The sequence below is a fragment of the Sebastes fasciatus genome, chromosome 2 (genome assembly GCF_043250625.1).
Source record: "Sebastes fasciatus isolate fSebFas1 chromosome 2, fSebFas1.pri, whole genome shotgun sequence".
In the NCBI taxonomy this organism is placed as follows: Eukaryota; Metazoa; Chordata; class Actinopteri; order Perciformes; family Sebastidae; genus Sebastes; species Sebastes fasciatus.
Window position 1 is genome coordinate 18,253,807 of NC_133796.1, and position 14,467 is coordinate 18,268,273.

The 14,467-nt window shown below is 39.9% G+C and overlaps 1 protein-coding gene across 1 annotated transcript; it reads right to left on the minus strand.

Annotated features, from left to right (window-relative positions):
• Positions 1-419: 419 nt before the first annotated feature.
• Positions 420-14,381, minus strand: kif28 (kinesin family member 28). The gene is made up of 28 exons (XM_074612367.1): positions 14,269-14,381; positions 13,644-13,860; positions 12,623-12,814; positions 12,407-12,457; positions 12,083-12,235; positions 11,958-11,993; positions 11,674-11,793; positions 11,314-11,421; positions 10,404-10,558; positions 9,207-9,318; positions 9,040-9,107; positions 8,701-8,843; positions 8,463-8,584; positions 7,409-7,499; positions 7,123-7,183; positions 6,661-6,784; positions 6,189-6,324; positions 5,986-6,104; positions 5,714-5,821; positions 5,472-5,564; positions 4,125-4,265; positions 3,876-3,946; positions 3,636-3,770; positions 3,352-3,518; positions 2,706-2,800; positions 2,267-2,399; positions 1,916-2,049; positions 420-616 (listed from the first exon to the last, which is right to left on the minus strand). Exons 2-28 carry the CDS (start codon positions 13,716-13,718, stop codon positions 458-460), a joined length of 3,102 nt encoding a protein of 1,033 aa, XP_074468468.1. The 5' UTR covers positions 13,719-13,860; positions 14,269-14,381; the 3' UTR covers positions 420-457.
• Positions 14,382-14,467: the final 86 nt, after the last annotated feature.

Consider the following 14,467-nt stretch of genomic DNA (forward strand, 5'->3'; position numbering starts at 1 on the left):
AGCTTTCCTTGCTCATTGATTTCTGATGTCATGCTGTGATAACAGCCTCAGAGTGGACTGCAGTCGCTTGAACATATGACACGTTATCAATGATGGTTAAAAAAATATATAATATTGTGAATTCTGAAACTTGAGTTGTATTTGCCGTTTAATTTATTTGCAGTTTGGGACTGTAATGACTTCTTTTACATGCAGTCTAATAAACTTTTTATAGACTTCAGTGCTTTTGTTATTCTGTTAATAATAAACTTGTGTATTTACATGTTGTGGTTTTAGAATCGACACAATGAAGCTCTTTGACACAGCAATAATTAAAACTTTGGAAACAGCTTCTTAAAGATGGCGTTATCTTCCCCCTACACACACACACACTTCTCATTGAAAATCTCTTCAGTGTTGTAAAATAAAGAAGACATCCACCTTCTTAATACTTTGTCTTTGTGAAACGGTCACTCAGTCAAGACCAGATTCCCGATCGTTCTCGTTTCCGGCGGACGATGGCGGCTACATCTTGTTTGAGTGTGGAGACGCTCTGTTCCAGCTGCTCGGAGAAATCCCTCATCAGACGACTCTGCTCGTCCACAAACAATCTGAGCCCCAGCAGGTCGGACTCCTCCTGGAAACAACAGGAACACATAACTTCAAAACTAACGTCAACAGTAAACATATGCACTGTAAATACTCTTAAGGGCTTAATTCTACTTGGTACTTTTCCAGATAATAAACCAAAAAACATTCATCGTTACAACAGGTGTCTCACTGCAGACCTGATTGTAAATTCCATGACTTAAAAAAATACCTTTCCTGCCTGGTTTGTAGATGTTTCTTGTACAGCTGGTTTGCTAAAAATAACTTGAAAGGATTGTAAATAAAATCAAACAACGTAGAAAACTTCTAATGAACTCTTGTAAAATTACTAGGGCTGTTAACGCATAAACGCCGTTTTAACCCAACTACTTTCTTTAACGCAACTTGCGATTTTTAAGTTGTAGCGGGCTCAGTTTTAAAGCTAAAGTGAAGATACTGGCATCATATGAAACTAGTACCAACCATGTCATACTAGCTTGTCGTGAAGGAGGCTAAATAAATTTGCGCTAAATGTTGGCGAGGAAAAACTTTCATGGCCATTTTCAAAGGGGTCCCTTGACCTCTGACCTCAAGATATGTGATGAAAATGGGTTCTATGGGTACCCACATGTCTCCCCTTTTGACAGACATGCCCACTTTATGATAATCACATGCAGTTTTGGGCAAGTCATAGTCAAGTCAGCACACTGACAGCTGTTGTCTGTTGGGCTTGAGTTTGCCATGTTATGATCTGAGCATATTTTTTATGCTAAATGCAGTACCTGTGAGAGTTTCTAGACAATATTTGTCATTTTTTAGTGTTAATTGATTTCCAATTATAAAATATATACACATTTGCATAAAGCAGCATATTTGTCTATACTCCCGTGTTGATAAGAGTATTAAATACTTTACAAAACTCCCTTTAAGGTACATTGTGAACAGATACATAAATGTGTGATCAATTGCGATTAACTGTGGATAACCATGTGATTAATCATGATTAAATATTTTAATCGATTGACAGCCCTAAAAATGACCATTTATAAATCCCCTGAAATGTCCAGACATTAATAAAATTCCCTGACCGTTTTGTCACATTCCAAACATACCAAGCTTAAAGGAAAATCTTTGATTTAAGCAACTTAAGTAGGAAAATTATTCAAATCCTCACAAGTTACTGTGGCGAGTTCACTGTAATCTCACTAACACTTTTCTTCTGCCAGTTCATTTGTGTGCCTGATTGTGTATTGTTCTCTATGAACTAACTGTTAACAAAGGTTTAAACAAGGCCTCATGGCAGTAATGCTCACTAATACCAGCGCTGCAGACAGACATGGATACGTACACTGGGCCTGTGTCTGCGCAGGCGCTGCAGCTGACCCCTGACTGAGGTCATGCTGTGGTAGAAAACCTTGAGAGCACGAGCAAACTCTGCATCGCAGCTGGGACGCACCGGCCGACCACGCACGCTCTCCCCACCTAAAACACACAGAGGGAGAAATGGGACATAAATTTGTATTTTTTTTTTATTTTATGAATGGGAAAATTTGCCATGTAACAACTTTTAAATCATGCATGGTAATAGAGTTAGTAGATAGACGTGATGTAAACTGTAGTTTTAATTTGTGTATTCAATTAATTTAATTAACAGCATATTAACCCCGACCTTGGTGTGTGTCAAGTGTGTTTGAGTTACCATTTCTGGCTGCGTTGAGTTGTTCTCTCAGGCTATGATTTTCTTTTCTCAGTGAAGCATTAACACTCTTCAGTTCCTCCAAGTCCTGTTGAAGAGCTCTCACTGAACAGCTGATTTCTGCAGAGTCTACAGGCTGCAACACACACACACACAGATTTACTTAAGCACAGTTATTGAGATGAACTGTTCTTTGAATACAAAATGACACCATGTCTATGCACTAAATTTGTTTGGAATTTCTTATCAAGTCCTATCCTATGATCTATGATTTTACAATGCTACTGTCTTGCAAACGTATCTTACAGTTAGGTAAATGCATAACACATATATATCTCCCATCGTTTTGTATCTTTGTTAGAGTGTCATACTCAGCTTTAGAAACACATCAAACTGAAAGATAATTCCTGATGCAAGAATACAGACTCAACATCAAACTCACTGCGATGTCTGTTGGGCCTGCCTCCTCGATGATAAAGATGCCCTCTGTAGTCATCCTCACTCCCTCCAGAGATGATACAAGGTCAGTACAACCCTCTGGAACAGATAACCAACACCTATCAGCAGCTTTAATGATACCTCTGACTGTACATTGATAGTAATGACTTGAACAGAGTGATAACATGAAACGTTTCTAACTAGGGTGCGAGACGAAAATTTAATTACAACTCAATTTCATCCAACTCATCTCTGCCAGTCCGAGGGAGGCATTAAATGTAGTGTGTAACATCTGGCGGCATCTAGTGGTGAGGTTGCAAATTGCAACGTGATCAAGCGTGTAGAAGAACTGCGGTGGTTAACGTAAAAATGCAAAAGGCCCTTTCTAGAGCTGTTGTGAGAGTAGCGTAGGTCATTTGGAGAATAGCAGAGTCAGTGTGTACGTGGGAAGTGAGTGGTGAAGCAAGCGAGAGAGAGTGAAATAACTTTGTACTATTTTACTAACATATTTGTTTTACATGCACCTTTTGTAGTAAATAAATAATTACTGAAATTCATTAGCTGAAGACTCCAACTTGTTCTCAGCCAATAATACAGTAAAAAAAAATACGTAGTCTTGCCCAATCATCCATCCATCTCTCCATCCTCACCTTGAAGGCCCCAGAGCTCCAGCACGACAGCGCTGCTCTGCAGGTAGTCAAACAGACGTTGGGAGGTGTGGAGGGAGGTGAAGTGAACTCGGTGATCCAACAGAGGATTGACGTTGTGCCACACAGCCGGAGAATAGAGAGGCTGGCTGCAGTCAAATAACCTGAAGCTGAGAGAGCGGGGGAAGACCGAAGAACAGTATCTCAGACAGTTATGTTCAGTTAATTTCAAACTCTCTTCAGTGCCTTCCATGCCTCTACATGTAGCCCCATACTGTACGCCTCACCCAAGTTGGACCCCTCTGTTGCGGGCCTCTCTGATCCAGCGGAGGCCACAACACTGTTCCAGGACCAACTGGAAGTCCAGTCGTCGACCCAGTAACTCAGACGGGTCGATCAGAATGTCATCCTCACCCAGAGGGCTGGAAAGTGAGAATGATTATTTACTAATATATCTCTATGTATTTATTAGGGTTATTCACAATGTGTGTGGTGTGTGTGTGTGTGTGTGTGTGTGTGTGTCATACAGTCCCGTGGAGGTGCAGGGGACCAGCTGTGCTTGTAGAATGGCCTCCTCTGTGCCCTCTGACCCCAGCACCTGCCGACAAATTATCAACCAAACATCACTCTGTGCTCACCTACAGTACCATCTGACAATGTTGATCAGATGTCGGTGTGTGTGTGTGTGTGTGTGTGTGTGTGTGTGTGTGTGTGTGCGTGTGCGTGTGCGTGTGCGTGTGGGTGTGCGTGTGGGTGTGCGTGCGTATGCAGTATACCTCAAGCTGCTCTTCGAGAGGGATGCGGAAGGCCAAAGACTGAAGCCAGAGGTGAGCAGTGCCCAGAAGCAGAGGCTCCACAGGATCCCAAAAAGGGTCTTGATCTCTGGGTAAGGCAGCTGTAGACGGCCCCTCTACTCTCTGACAGCAACAATCAAAGACACATCAAATATATAAAGAGTTATTGCTCTGAAATGTTAAACTATTAATGGTGAAGCTTGCCAGCGTTGACTGTGTGGACATTGTAGACATTGTATTGTAGATTTTCTAAGTCAGGCTGCCATTCCATCAAGCTGCAATGCCTTTCAAAATAAAAGCACTGTGGGATAACCCTCTCCGTGATTATGGAGTTGTGAATTTTCCTCTACGGCTCCTTTCACTTATTTCAAATATATATATATTTCATATTACTGAATTTCAAGCAGAAGCGCTAAAAAATAAATACATAATACACGTCGGCAAATCCCATATGCAGCTACTTGGCAACTGACAATTTGACATACTACGACTTTTCATGACATGCTTTACTATGACTTTGCCATGAGTTTATTTGACATAGAATACTATTACTTTTTTATGACATAATATACTTTGATATTTTTACTTTTTATGACACATTATTTAAGACATTTTTATGACATATTACACTAGGACTATTTTATGATGTACAATTTTATGACATACTAGAATACTAGGACTTTCTTCATGACATTTTTCGACATACTATACTATGACTTTTTAATGACACATTTTTTATGACCTAATATACAATGACATTTGTATGATATTTTTATGACATACTATACTATGACTCTTTCTCATGACATTTTTCAATATACTATGACATTTAACTTGTTATGACATATTTCTAAAGACATTTTTAAGTCTATAAATAAAAATAGTATGGTATTTACATACCATACTATTTTTTAATTAGCATTTTTTTAATAAAATATACTATGACATATTTTATGATATACCATACTATGACTTTCCTCGTGACATTTTTAAACACACTATACTATGATATTTTTATGACATTTTAATGTCATACTACACTATAAACTTTTTCTTGACTTTTCTCAACACACTATACTATGATTTTTCACAACAAATTGACATACTGTGACTTTTCATGACATATTACACTCTGACTTTTTATCATGACTTTGACATACATGTGATATAAATACATAATACACGTATGCAGCTACTTGGCAAATGCTTTTTTTTGGCCTTTTTTACTAAGATGTTTCGTTTACGATTTCTGAGATAAGTTTGTTTGGCTTGTAGTCTGTGCAAAATTTGAGTTGTAAATAGTCTCTTACTACATTTTGACAGACTTACATCGTCTCTTCTCTTCTCAACCTGATGCTGCTGGTAGGCGTCCTCCATCAGGAATTTACGGTTCACAAACTTGGTCTTGGACCACATCCATACCTGGGGAGGGAGAGTGAAAACAGTTTAGACAAAGAAACTAAAATTCAAGACTTGAACTGAAACCTACATTGAAATCAGAATTATAAAGAGAGCTTATGAACTAGTGTAAGTGACAGAAAGAAATAATGGAGAAAGACAGATTTACCAACCTGTTTTCTTCCGACAGAGGTGACTCTGATAACAATCTCCTTCTCCAGATCATGGCCTTTTGAATCCGACAGCGCCAGATTCTTGATCTCCAACTTAAACTCCACACCCTACAAACATGGCAGATGATGAAGAGCAGGTGTTTATTAATTGTTAATACATAATGATGACATCAGGAGACCATAAAAACAAAAATATATCTGTGTTATTTGATTGACAAATATAACTGCCTCCAGTGAGAAGCAGAGAGATGTGCTGCATGTGTTTGTGTTACTTTGTTCAGTTCCTGGCTCATCTGGTTGGCCTCAGCCACCATGGGCATCAGTTTGATGTAGTCGTAGAAGACAGCCAGCAGACTGGGGTCTGTTTGACTGGACCCAGCACTCGACTCTCCTAAACAGACACAAATAATGTCTAACACTAACCTTGTTCCTTGATAAACCTACTTTACTTCCAGCTATTGATCGTCCTGCTCACCCAGGTGGATGCCCTCAGCAGCAGCCAGTTCAGACTGGAAGTAGTCGTAGTCATAGCGACTCCAGTCATCCCCACCCCTCTCAGAGGGATAACCGATGAACAGATAGGTACAGTTGGAGCCGAGAATGAGACGGTCCTACAGGGAGACAAATAAGGGAGAGGGACAGTTTAATGGCATACAGTATGATGACATTTTAATATTTTTTATGACATACTATACTATGACATTTCATGACATTTTTCAACATACCACTATGACTTTTTTTCGGCATACTATCCTCTAAATTTTTTTCATGATATTTTTAGACATACTATGACTGTTTTCATGAGATTTTTTGACATACTACACTGTGACATTTTTATGGCATACTACTATGACTTTGTTAATGATTTTTTTACGGCATAGTATACTATAGCCTTTTTTGACATACTATACTATCACACAATCATATAATGACATCTTGACACCCACCAGGTGCTGCATCTCAGTTGTCTCAGAGACAGCATTGCCATTGACAATGACCTTTGACCCTGCCAGCGGGGTCAGTGTTACCCGGCGCTGTTCATTCGTGAACACAGCATGACGCTCCTGGATCCTGCCAGACAAAAACACGCATACATGTGCAAACATAAGTGTGTGTAAACTCAAAGATGCTGAAAACAACAAAAAATTAGAATAAGCCATACTTGCATCTCGTGTATATAACATTTTATTCAATTGCTTATTTTTTTATAAGGGTCGCAGGGCCTGCAGCCTTTCCCAGCATGCACTAGGTGGAATGCAGGGAAACTGATCACTAATCAATTACATCATTCACAGCCACTTTTAGACATCATACATAAACTGCTGAGTGTCTCAAATCTCACTTTACTTGCGCTAGGTTTGTGATGTTCTTTTGTTCCCGGATGTGATCTTGATGTGATGTAAACTCACCCTAAGCCCTTGATACAGATGGATCTCGGAGAAGAGTCAGACAAGCCCATGTCCCATTCACCTGGAACACAAAACGGTATTAATGAGTGGTAATGAACATGCTAATAACTGTAGCGACGGGTCTGTCAGACTATGATAAGCTTCTCAGTCACTATTGTCATCCAACTCTCTAGCCTACTTACCACTGTGGCATTCTCCATTCCCAATACCTCCCTCTCTACAAGGTGCACTGAACTAGAGTGAGATATTCATCATAATATAAAGACATAAAGAGAGAGACAGTTACCCTCCTGAATGAAAAGCTTGACCACCCCTGACAGCTGAGCGTCCTCGTTGATGTTCAGGATGTAGGGATGCATCTGCATCATCCTCCTCTCCTGACAGTGAGGGAGAGGGACAGAGAGACTGAAAAATATCCACTTAGTACATGTACACAGATGTATTTATACACTAAACCTTCAGCGAGTGCATTTACATTCTGTGTTCGTGTGTTCTCCAAAGCTCATCTGAAACTACAGAAACTTTTGTGTACGTAGGTAAAGCTTTATTCATATAGCACCTTTTAAAACACACCGTTACAAAGTGCTTCACACACAAATGAAATATCGAACAATGATAGAAACCAAAGAATAATTACAATTTGAAACACAGAAACAATGAGACCAAACTAAAACAGACAAAAACATGTGGATGAGGCCTATAAAGATGGGTTTTTAGAAGCTGTCCAGAGGCTCGATCACCTTCTGTTTTTGCAGTTGGAGCGGGGATGGATAAAAGAGGATCGGAGTGGTCGACAGGTAGAATAACAAACTCAGAGATCAGAAATGTAACTCGGGGCGAGGTCATGTGGTGCCTTATATGTAATTAACAAGATCTTATAGTTTATTCTGAATTTTACAGGAAACCAAAGGAGGGATGCCAGAACAGGGGTGATGTGAGATCGACGGTCAGTTCTGGTTAATAACTTGGCAGCTGCATTTTGAACCAGCTGTATGTGACTTAAAACAGATTGACTGAGGCAGGTGTAGAGGGAATTACAATAGTCTAGACGGGAGAATATGAAAGTGTTAATTAATAGTTCAAGATCCGTGGAAGACAAGATGCATCTGATGTTTGCAATGTTTCTTAGCTGGAGAAAACAGGACTGAATAAGTTTAGGGACACGATGGTCAAAAGTCATATACCGGTCAAAGATGATACTGAGATTCTTAGCAGTAGGACTGATATTAGATTGTAATGGGCCAATAAACTGATCAACTGCAGAGTCAAAATTAAACTGTGCATCTCTGATATTGTATATGTGTGTGTGTGTGTGTGTGTGTGTGTGTGTGTGTGTGTACCTGTGTGATGTTGGCATACTGTTGTTCCCAGTCCTTCAGCGCCTCCTGCAGGTGTTGTTCCCACAGAGTCTGAATGGCTCTGATCTGGAGCTCATTGTGGGTCAGCAGCTGACGAAGCTCCTCTGAACACACACACACACACACACACACACACAAGCATACATGTTGACCCTCGCCTGCTGAAGTCTATTTTATTCTATTATTTTTCTCTTCTATTCTTTCTAAGAGTGAGTCTCACTGGTCTCGTCGTTAGCTCTGCGTCCCTCCTGGCCCAGCCGGCTCAGTCGTTGCAGCAGTCTGGCGTTCTCGGCCTTTAGCTCTTTAACCAGACGTTCAGTGGGGCTCTCGTTCACCACCGCTCGGTTCTGGATACGCTTTGCCCTAAAGAGGTGAAGGAGGTGAGGGACCAGTGAGGGGTGTGGATGGGGTCCAGGTGGAACAGAGGAAACGAGTGAAAGGCCAATAAGAAAGAAAATACAAGGTGAAAAGAAGGAGGCAGAAAGACATTACAATGAGCGATTGGTGTATAAGTTCAAGACTTCTTGATGGGTTACGCTGTACGAATGGTTAGTTGTACCTCTCAGCATAGCGCAAGGTTGAGAGAGACTCCTCATAGCAGATATCAGCAGGGCTCAGAGTGGCAATCTTGAAAATTGATTGATGTCCACAATTAGAAAATAACTACATTACTTAACATAACTCATCAGTGTATGTTAGCAATATTTTCTACAAGGTGTCTGTTACCATAACAGTGCGGCTGTTGCCTCCCAGGGCAGACTGCAGCAGCTTGGTAAGAACTGAGTCTCTGTACGGTATGTGGACGACCTTCTTCCCCACCGCCACATCAGCGAGGGAGCTGGAGGAGAGGAGAGGATGTGAAATAGGCATGGGACGATATGAAAATTTTCATTTTACAGGTCAGCTAATTTCATGGTAATTAAATGATAATTAGCAAGAAACCTATTTTCATTTTTTGGGGAATTACTGTCAAATTACCCCAAAATTACTTTATTATAAACATTATTTAATAATTATAAGCTAAAATAGCACATTATCTTTAAAATAAGGCCTTTAGGCTTGAGAAGCAGCTGTGCGCTGAGAGAAGACACTTCTGATCAGCACAAATCTCACCATTGTGTGACTTATTGTCTACACAAATGTAACCTGGTAGCTAATGTAATGATTCAGGGAGTTTTTTAAGAAATTTCAAAGAAGATATTTGATAATTATTATCTATTTACCAGCAGACATGGAAATAAAGCATATCAATTAACTTTGTATTCTTTTCCTGGAAATGTATTAAATACATTTACCAGCTATTGGGAAATAATTAATAAATAATCTTTATAATAAAGTAGTTTTCGATACATTTTGAGGTAAATATTGCGGTAATTTGGCAGTAATTCCAAAGAAATTTCTGGCTAATGATCAGTTAGGTAAATACCATGAAATTTACAGACCTGTAAAATGACAATTATGACATCAAAATCAATCATCAAAATATACTTAAAACTCTTAAAATGGGATTAAACATACTGGATTTTTATGAAGAAAAACATTTTATTTATACTTTTTTACTAAATAATATTGATTTAATATTTATAATATACTTTTTTATAGAAAACAAACAATCTTAATTATAAATCATATGGTCCCCCTGCATAAATAAAAAAAATAGCAACACTGTGTGAGTCTGTTTTTTCAAAATCAATCTCTATTTAACACGTCTCTACCATGACACAGCTATTTCAAGTCTAGCATGTGACGATATTCACAATTATCCCAATAATGGAAATTCACCAGGATCAACTTGTTGTGTTTTTTATTATTACAATCTGCGATATAATCCTATATTGTCCCATCCCTAATGTGAAAGATACTGAAGTATCTGTGAAAAACCAAACTGAATGAAAGATCACATAAACTAAACACCAGGCCAACCTGATGACATTGCCCAGGGTGGTGAGACTCAGGTTGATGGCCGTGCCCTCTTTGAGTCGGTCAGCCTCTGACCCTGATGATCGCTGACGCTCACTGCCAGCCAAGTCCACCAAGTTGATGTTGGACTGTTTTGTGATGCTCTCTTTGGAAAAGATCTGACAGGAAGTCACAATGATGTCAACAACAAATGCCCAAAGAAACCTGAAGATAATATTCTGATACGTATGATACAGAGACACCAGCACACATATGCAGGTAAATGACCAATGGTGTAATGTAACAAAGTAGTAAGACTTCGTTACATTACTTAAGTATTTGTTATCCGTACTTAACTTGAGTTGTTATATTTCTGTCAACTTTTACTCCACTACACTTCCTATATAAAATGTGTACTTTTACTCCGATACATTTCCCCTAAGCATCTTTGTTACTTGTTACTATTGAAAGCAAGCAGGTTTGGCGAATCAGTGGTCCTACTGTAGCTTCGCAAGTTTCATTACGTGATCACAGCAAGTTCAAACAAAGTGCTCTCAAAGCTGTAGTTAAGTTTTGATTTCTGCTCAAGTTAAACAGCATTTACTTTCACTTTTAATACTTAAGTACATTTAATATCAGAAAAATACTTTTGACACTTAAGTACAGTAAATACAGTAAACAGATAAAAAGACTTTTACTCAAGTAATATTTTATTAGGTGACTTTAACGTCTACTTAAGTCATTTTCTGTTTAGATATCTTTACTTTTATTCAAATGTGACTTTCAGGTACTCCATCCACCACTGTGAATGATTTTAACTTAGTAACAGCTTGAGAAAACAGTGTGAATTTTAAATGCAGTGATACTGGGACAAACTAATCTAAATCTTGGAGAATGTGTGTTATGTAGCGGGGCTGAAAGTGGAGCCACTGACCTGTTTGAGCTGGAGGATAATGAGCATGTGCGAGCGACTACTATTGGCGTTCATGTGAGTGGCGGCGGTGGTTCGGGTCCTGGTCCCCTGTTCCATCAGCTGCCCCACCTACATTTTAATATTCACACTTCTAACATGAGTCCAAGTAAACAACACTAGAGCACAGAGCATACAGAAAGATACCTGAAATATCCCTCAACATTCCTTGAAGCTCTTATTTCTTTTCGTAACGGTTCTTATATCATAATTCTATGATTACGAAACCGGCAGGACACTCAGCTAATAGAGTTGAACCTAAAATGTGGACAGTTATCCATCTATATGTTTATTCTGCATCCATCCATCCATCCATCCATATACCTGTGGTGCACTGTCACAAGGGACTGTCCGGAGACCCTCCACATAGAAGCCTCTTTGCTGCTCCTCTCGGACTCTGAGCCCCCCTGCAGTACGAGACCCCCGAGACAGCAGGTCAACCACCTGGACAACGAGGAGAGACAAAATAAAATGAGGCAGAGACTAAGGAAGGAGGGAACGCTGGTCATCTATGAAGACGGTGACTTCTTAATCAATGTAATATCCAGAGAAACAAGAGATCATGAAGAAAAGGAAAAAAGACAGTAGCTGCTGCTCCCTACTATTACCTGCTCATTATAGATCTCCAGCATACTGAAAAAGACCTGTGAAGACATCAAGATTCAGAATGTTTATAACAAAAACACATCCATACATGACACTGTGTTGGGAAACAGCCACACACACCCTTTACCTGACACTGTCGGGTATCCTGGTTCTCTCTAATGGCCTGAAACAGCCGGTCACAGAGTTTAGGAACCAGGCCTTTGTTAGGCCCGAAGCCCACCATCGAGTAACTCTTTCCTGAGCCGGTCTGCCCGTAGGCCAACAGAGTGGCATTGTAACCCTGCAGACAACATTTCAGGACTTTTACTATCAAAATTGGACAAACAGTAAAACCCTAGAGTTGTTTTAGCCAACATGCACAGAACAAAATCTGTTTGGGTGCAAAAAAAAACACAGAGCTTCATGATACAAATGTGAATGAAACTCTAGTTAAATATATGATGATTGTTACCTGCAGTGCATTCTCCAGTATTCCCTCTCCCAGGTCCTGGAACACACTGTCCTGGGGATAGAGGATGTTTTATGAGCTTGCAACTCGGTATTGCTCAAACTCTTTCTAGGTCTGTTCTGTCTGGACAGTCTAGATTTTGTATCTTCTGCTTGTTTCAGTGTTCAACATGTTCTGTTGGTTGTAATGAATGTTCTACTAGGGTGACTTGTAGCTGACCTGGTCGGCGTATCGTCCCCCTGGCTCTTCAGGCACGTAGAGGCCACTACGGTCTCGTGCGAAGCCACTGTGGGACCAGTAGGCGTAGTCGAAACAAAAAGAACGACGGCTCTGGGATTCCCGCGGGTCCTGGATGGTGATGGAGTTCGACACCATGGAGACAATACAGCGGCTGCCTGCGTCCCCCTCTCTCTGAATGGAGGAAATGAAGGAGGATGAGAAGAGAGAACAAGAGGATTTAATTTGGATTTCAAGGAAAATAAAAGACTGACGTGGTACTTACTTACTGCTCACTTTTACTTTATCTATATTTCTGGTGCATTACTGTACTATGCCTTTGTAATACGAACTGCTGGACACCTGAATTTCCCTCGGGATGAATAAAGTATCTATCTATCGATCTCCTCACAAGGAGTAAGCACAGGGAGAAGGAAGAGATATAAAAAACTGTGTCTGATAATTTAGTGTAAGAATAACGAAGTAGCCTACTTTGAATTTAATATCTGCTGTCACCAGATCCATTGTTTCCCATTTGAGCTCCCCAGAACAACCTAGACAACGTCCTCCTTCTTTATCCAAACTCAATCATTTCTCCTGTTGTATTTTCAGTTGTTTCACACAGGCATTGCACTCTGACAGGCCTCAAAGTTATAAACTCTTTATTTGTGTGTTGCCATCTTTTTTTGTAGAAAAGCAATACATGTGTATACAGTCAATTCATCATGTGTGTGTTTGCTCACACATTTGTGAATATTTACGATAGTTTATACACAAATACTATCACAAACATCTGCTATTTTTTACCTTTGAGCTGGAGGATCCATCAGTGTGTACAGTATACAGTTGTAAATACTAGTCAGTGAATGTGATACCAGCAGAATGCAGTACATTGCAACACATACACATTAGGAAAACATCAGGCGAATAAACAATGGAGAAATTGCGTAACATAAGAACGGATGACAGCTTTAAAAAGTGAAATTGCACATATTCTACTATATATATACGACTGCACACTGACCTTGTTGAAGGGTCGGACTCTGACGGCCACTTTGACACAGTCCTTGCTGTACATGTCTGAGGCTTTAGCCCTCATGGTGCAGCAGGCAGGTATCAGCACGGCAGACTGGCACACTGAGTGATCAGCTCCCTCACGCAGACACACAGGTGGGTCGAGTTACTCGTTGACATGGACACAATCAGGTTAGTGTGACAGAGGCTGTGGCGTTCATGTTAGCCTGTTAAGAAATAGGCTCAAGGTTTTACTGAAAACATGATGGAAAACACATTTACTTACTGAAAGATGGACACGACCCTAAACACTTATCTAAAAGAGACAATAATGTGTAGTAGACACTGCTACGGGCTAAAAATAAATATTAAATAGCAGCATTAAGATATTTAATAAAAAGTAATTATCATAAGCATTTACCATGGGAAACATATGCTTTTAATTTGCTATATTAATACTTTCCACCATGGTGTTTTGTTAAGTGAAGTGAAGCCCTGTAGATGAGGCCGGTTTCACTTTCACCTCCTACCACCATAAATTATAGAAGAGAGACAGGGAGATAGTCCAATTCATCCAGGAAGGTTTGCGTTTACAGCTAGTTATGTCAACATTTCAGTATGATATCAACCATTACCTGACATTTAAAAGATTGCTAGAGTTTGATGGATGTCTGATATTAACTGAGGCAGCAGCAGGATAAGGTCTCGGCTATTGTGAAGGATAATTAGACGCTTGTAGCTCCTTTCACTGGATCACCGCACATCTCAGACAAAAAGAAAAAGGCCTTGTGGTCCCGTCACTCCATCCACCCACCACACACAAGCCTTAAAGAT

Bases quoted from the DNA above. Each gene is read 5' to 3' on its own strand.
- kif28 (XM_074612367.1), bottom strand. From the start codon at position 13,718: ATGAGGGCTAAAGCCTCAGACATGTACAGCAAGGACTGTGTCAAAGTG. The intron at 11,794-11,957 runs GTAATAGTAGGG...CTCGTTGTCCAG, and splicing joins TGGAGATCTATAATGAGCAG to GTGGTTGACCTGCTGTCTCG. The intron at 3,519-3,635 runs GTGAGGCGTACA...CCGCTCTCTCAG, and splicing joins AACAGAGGGGTCCAACTTGG to CTTCAGGTTATTTGACTGCA.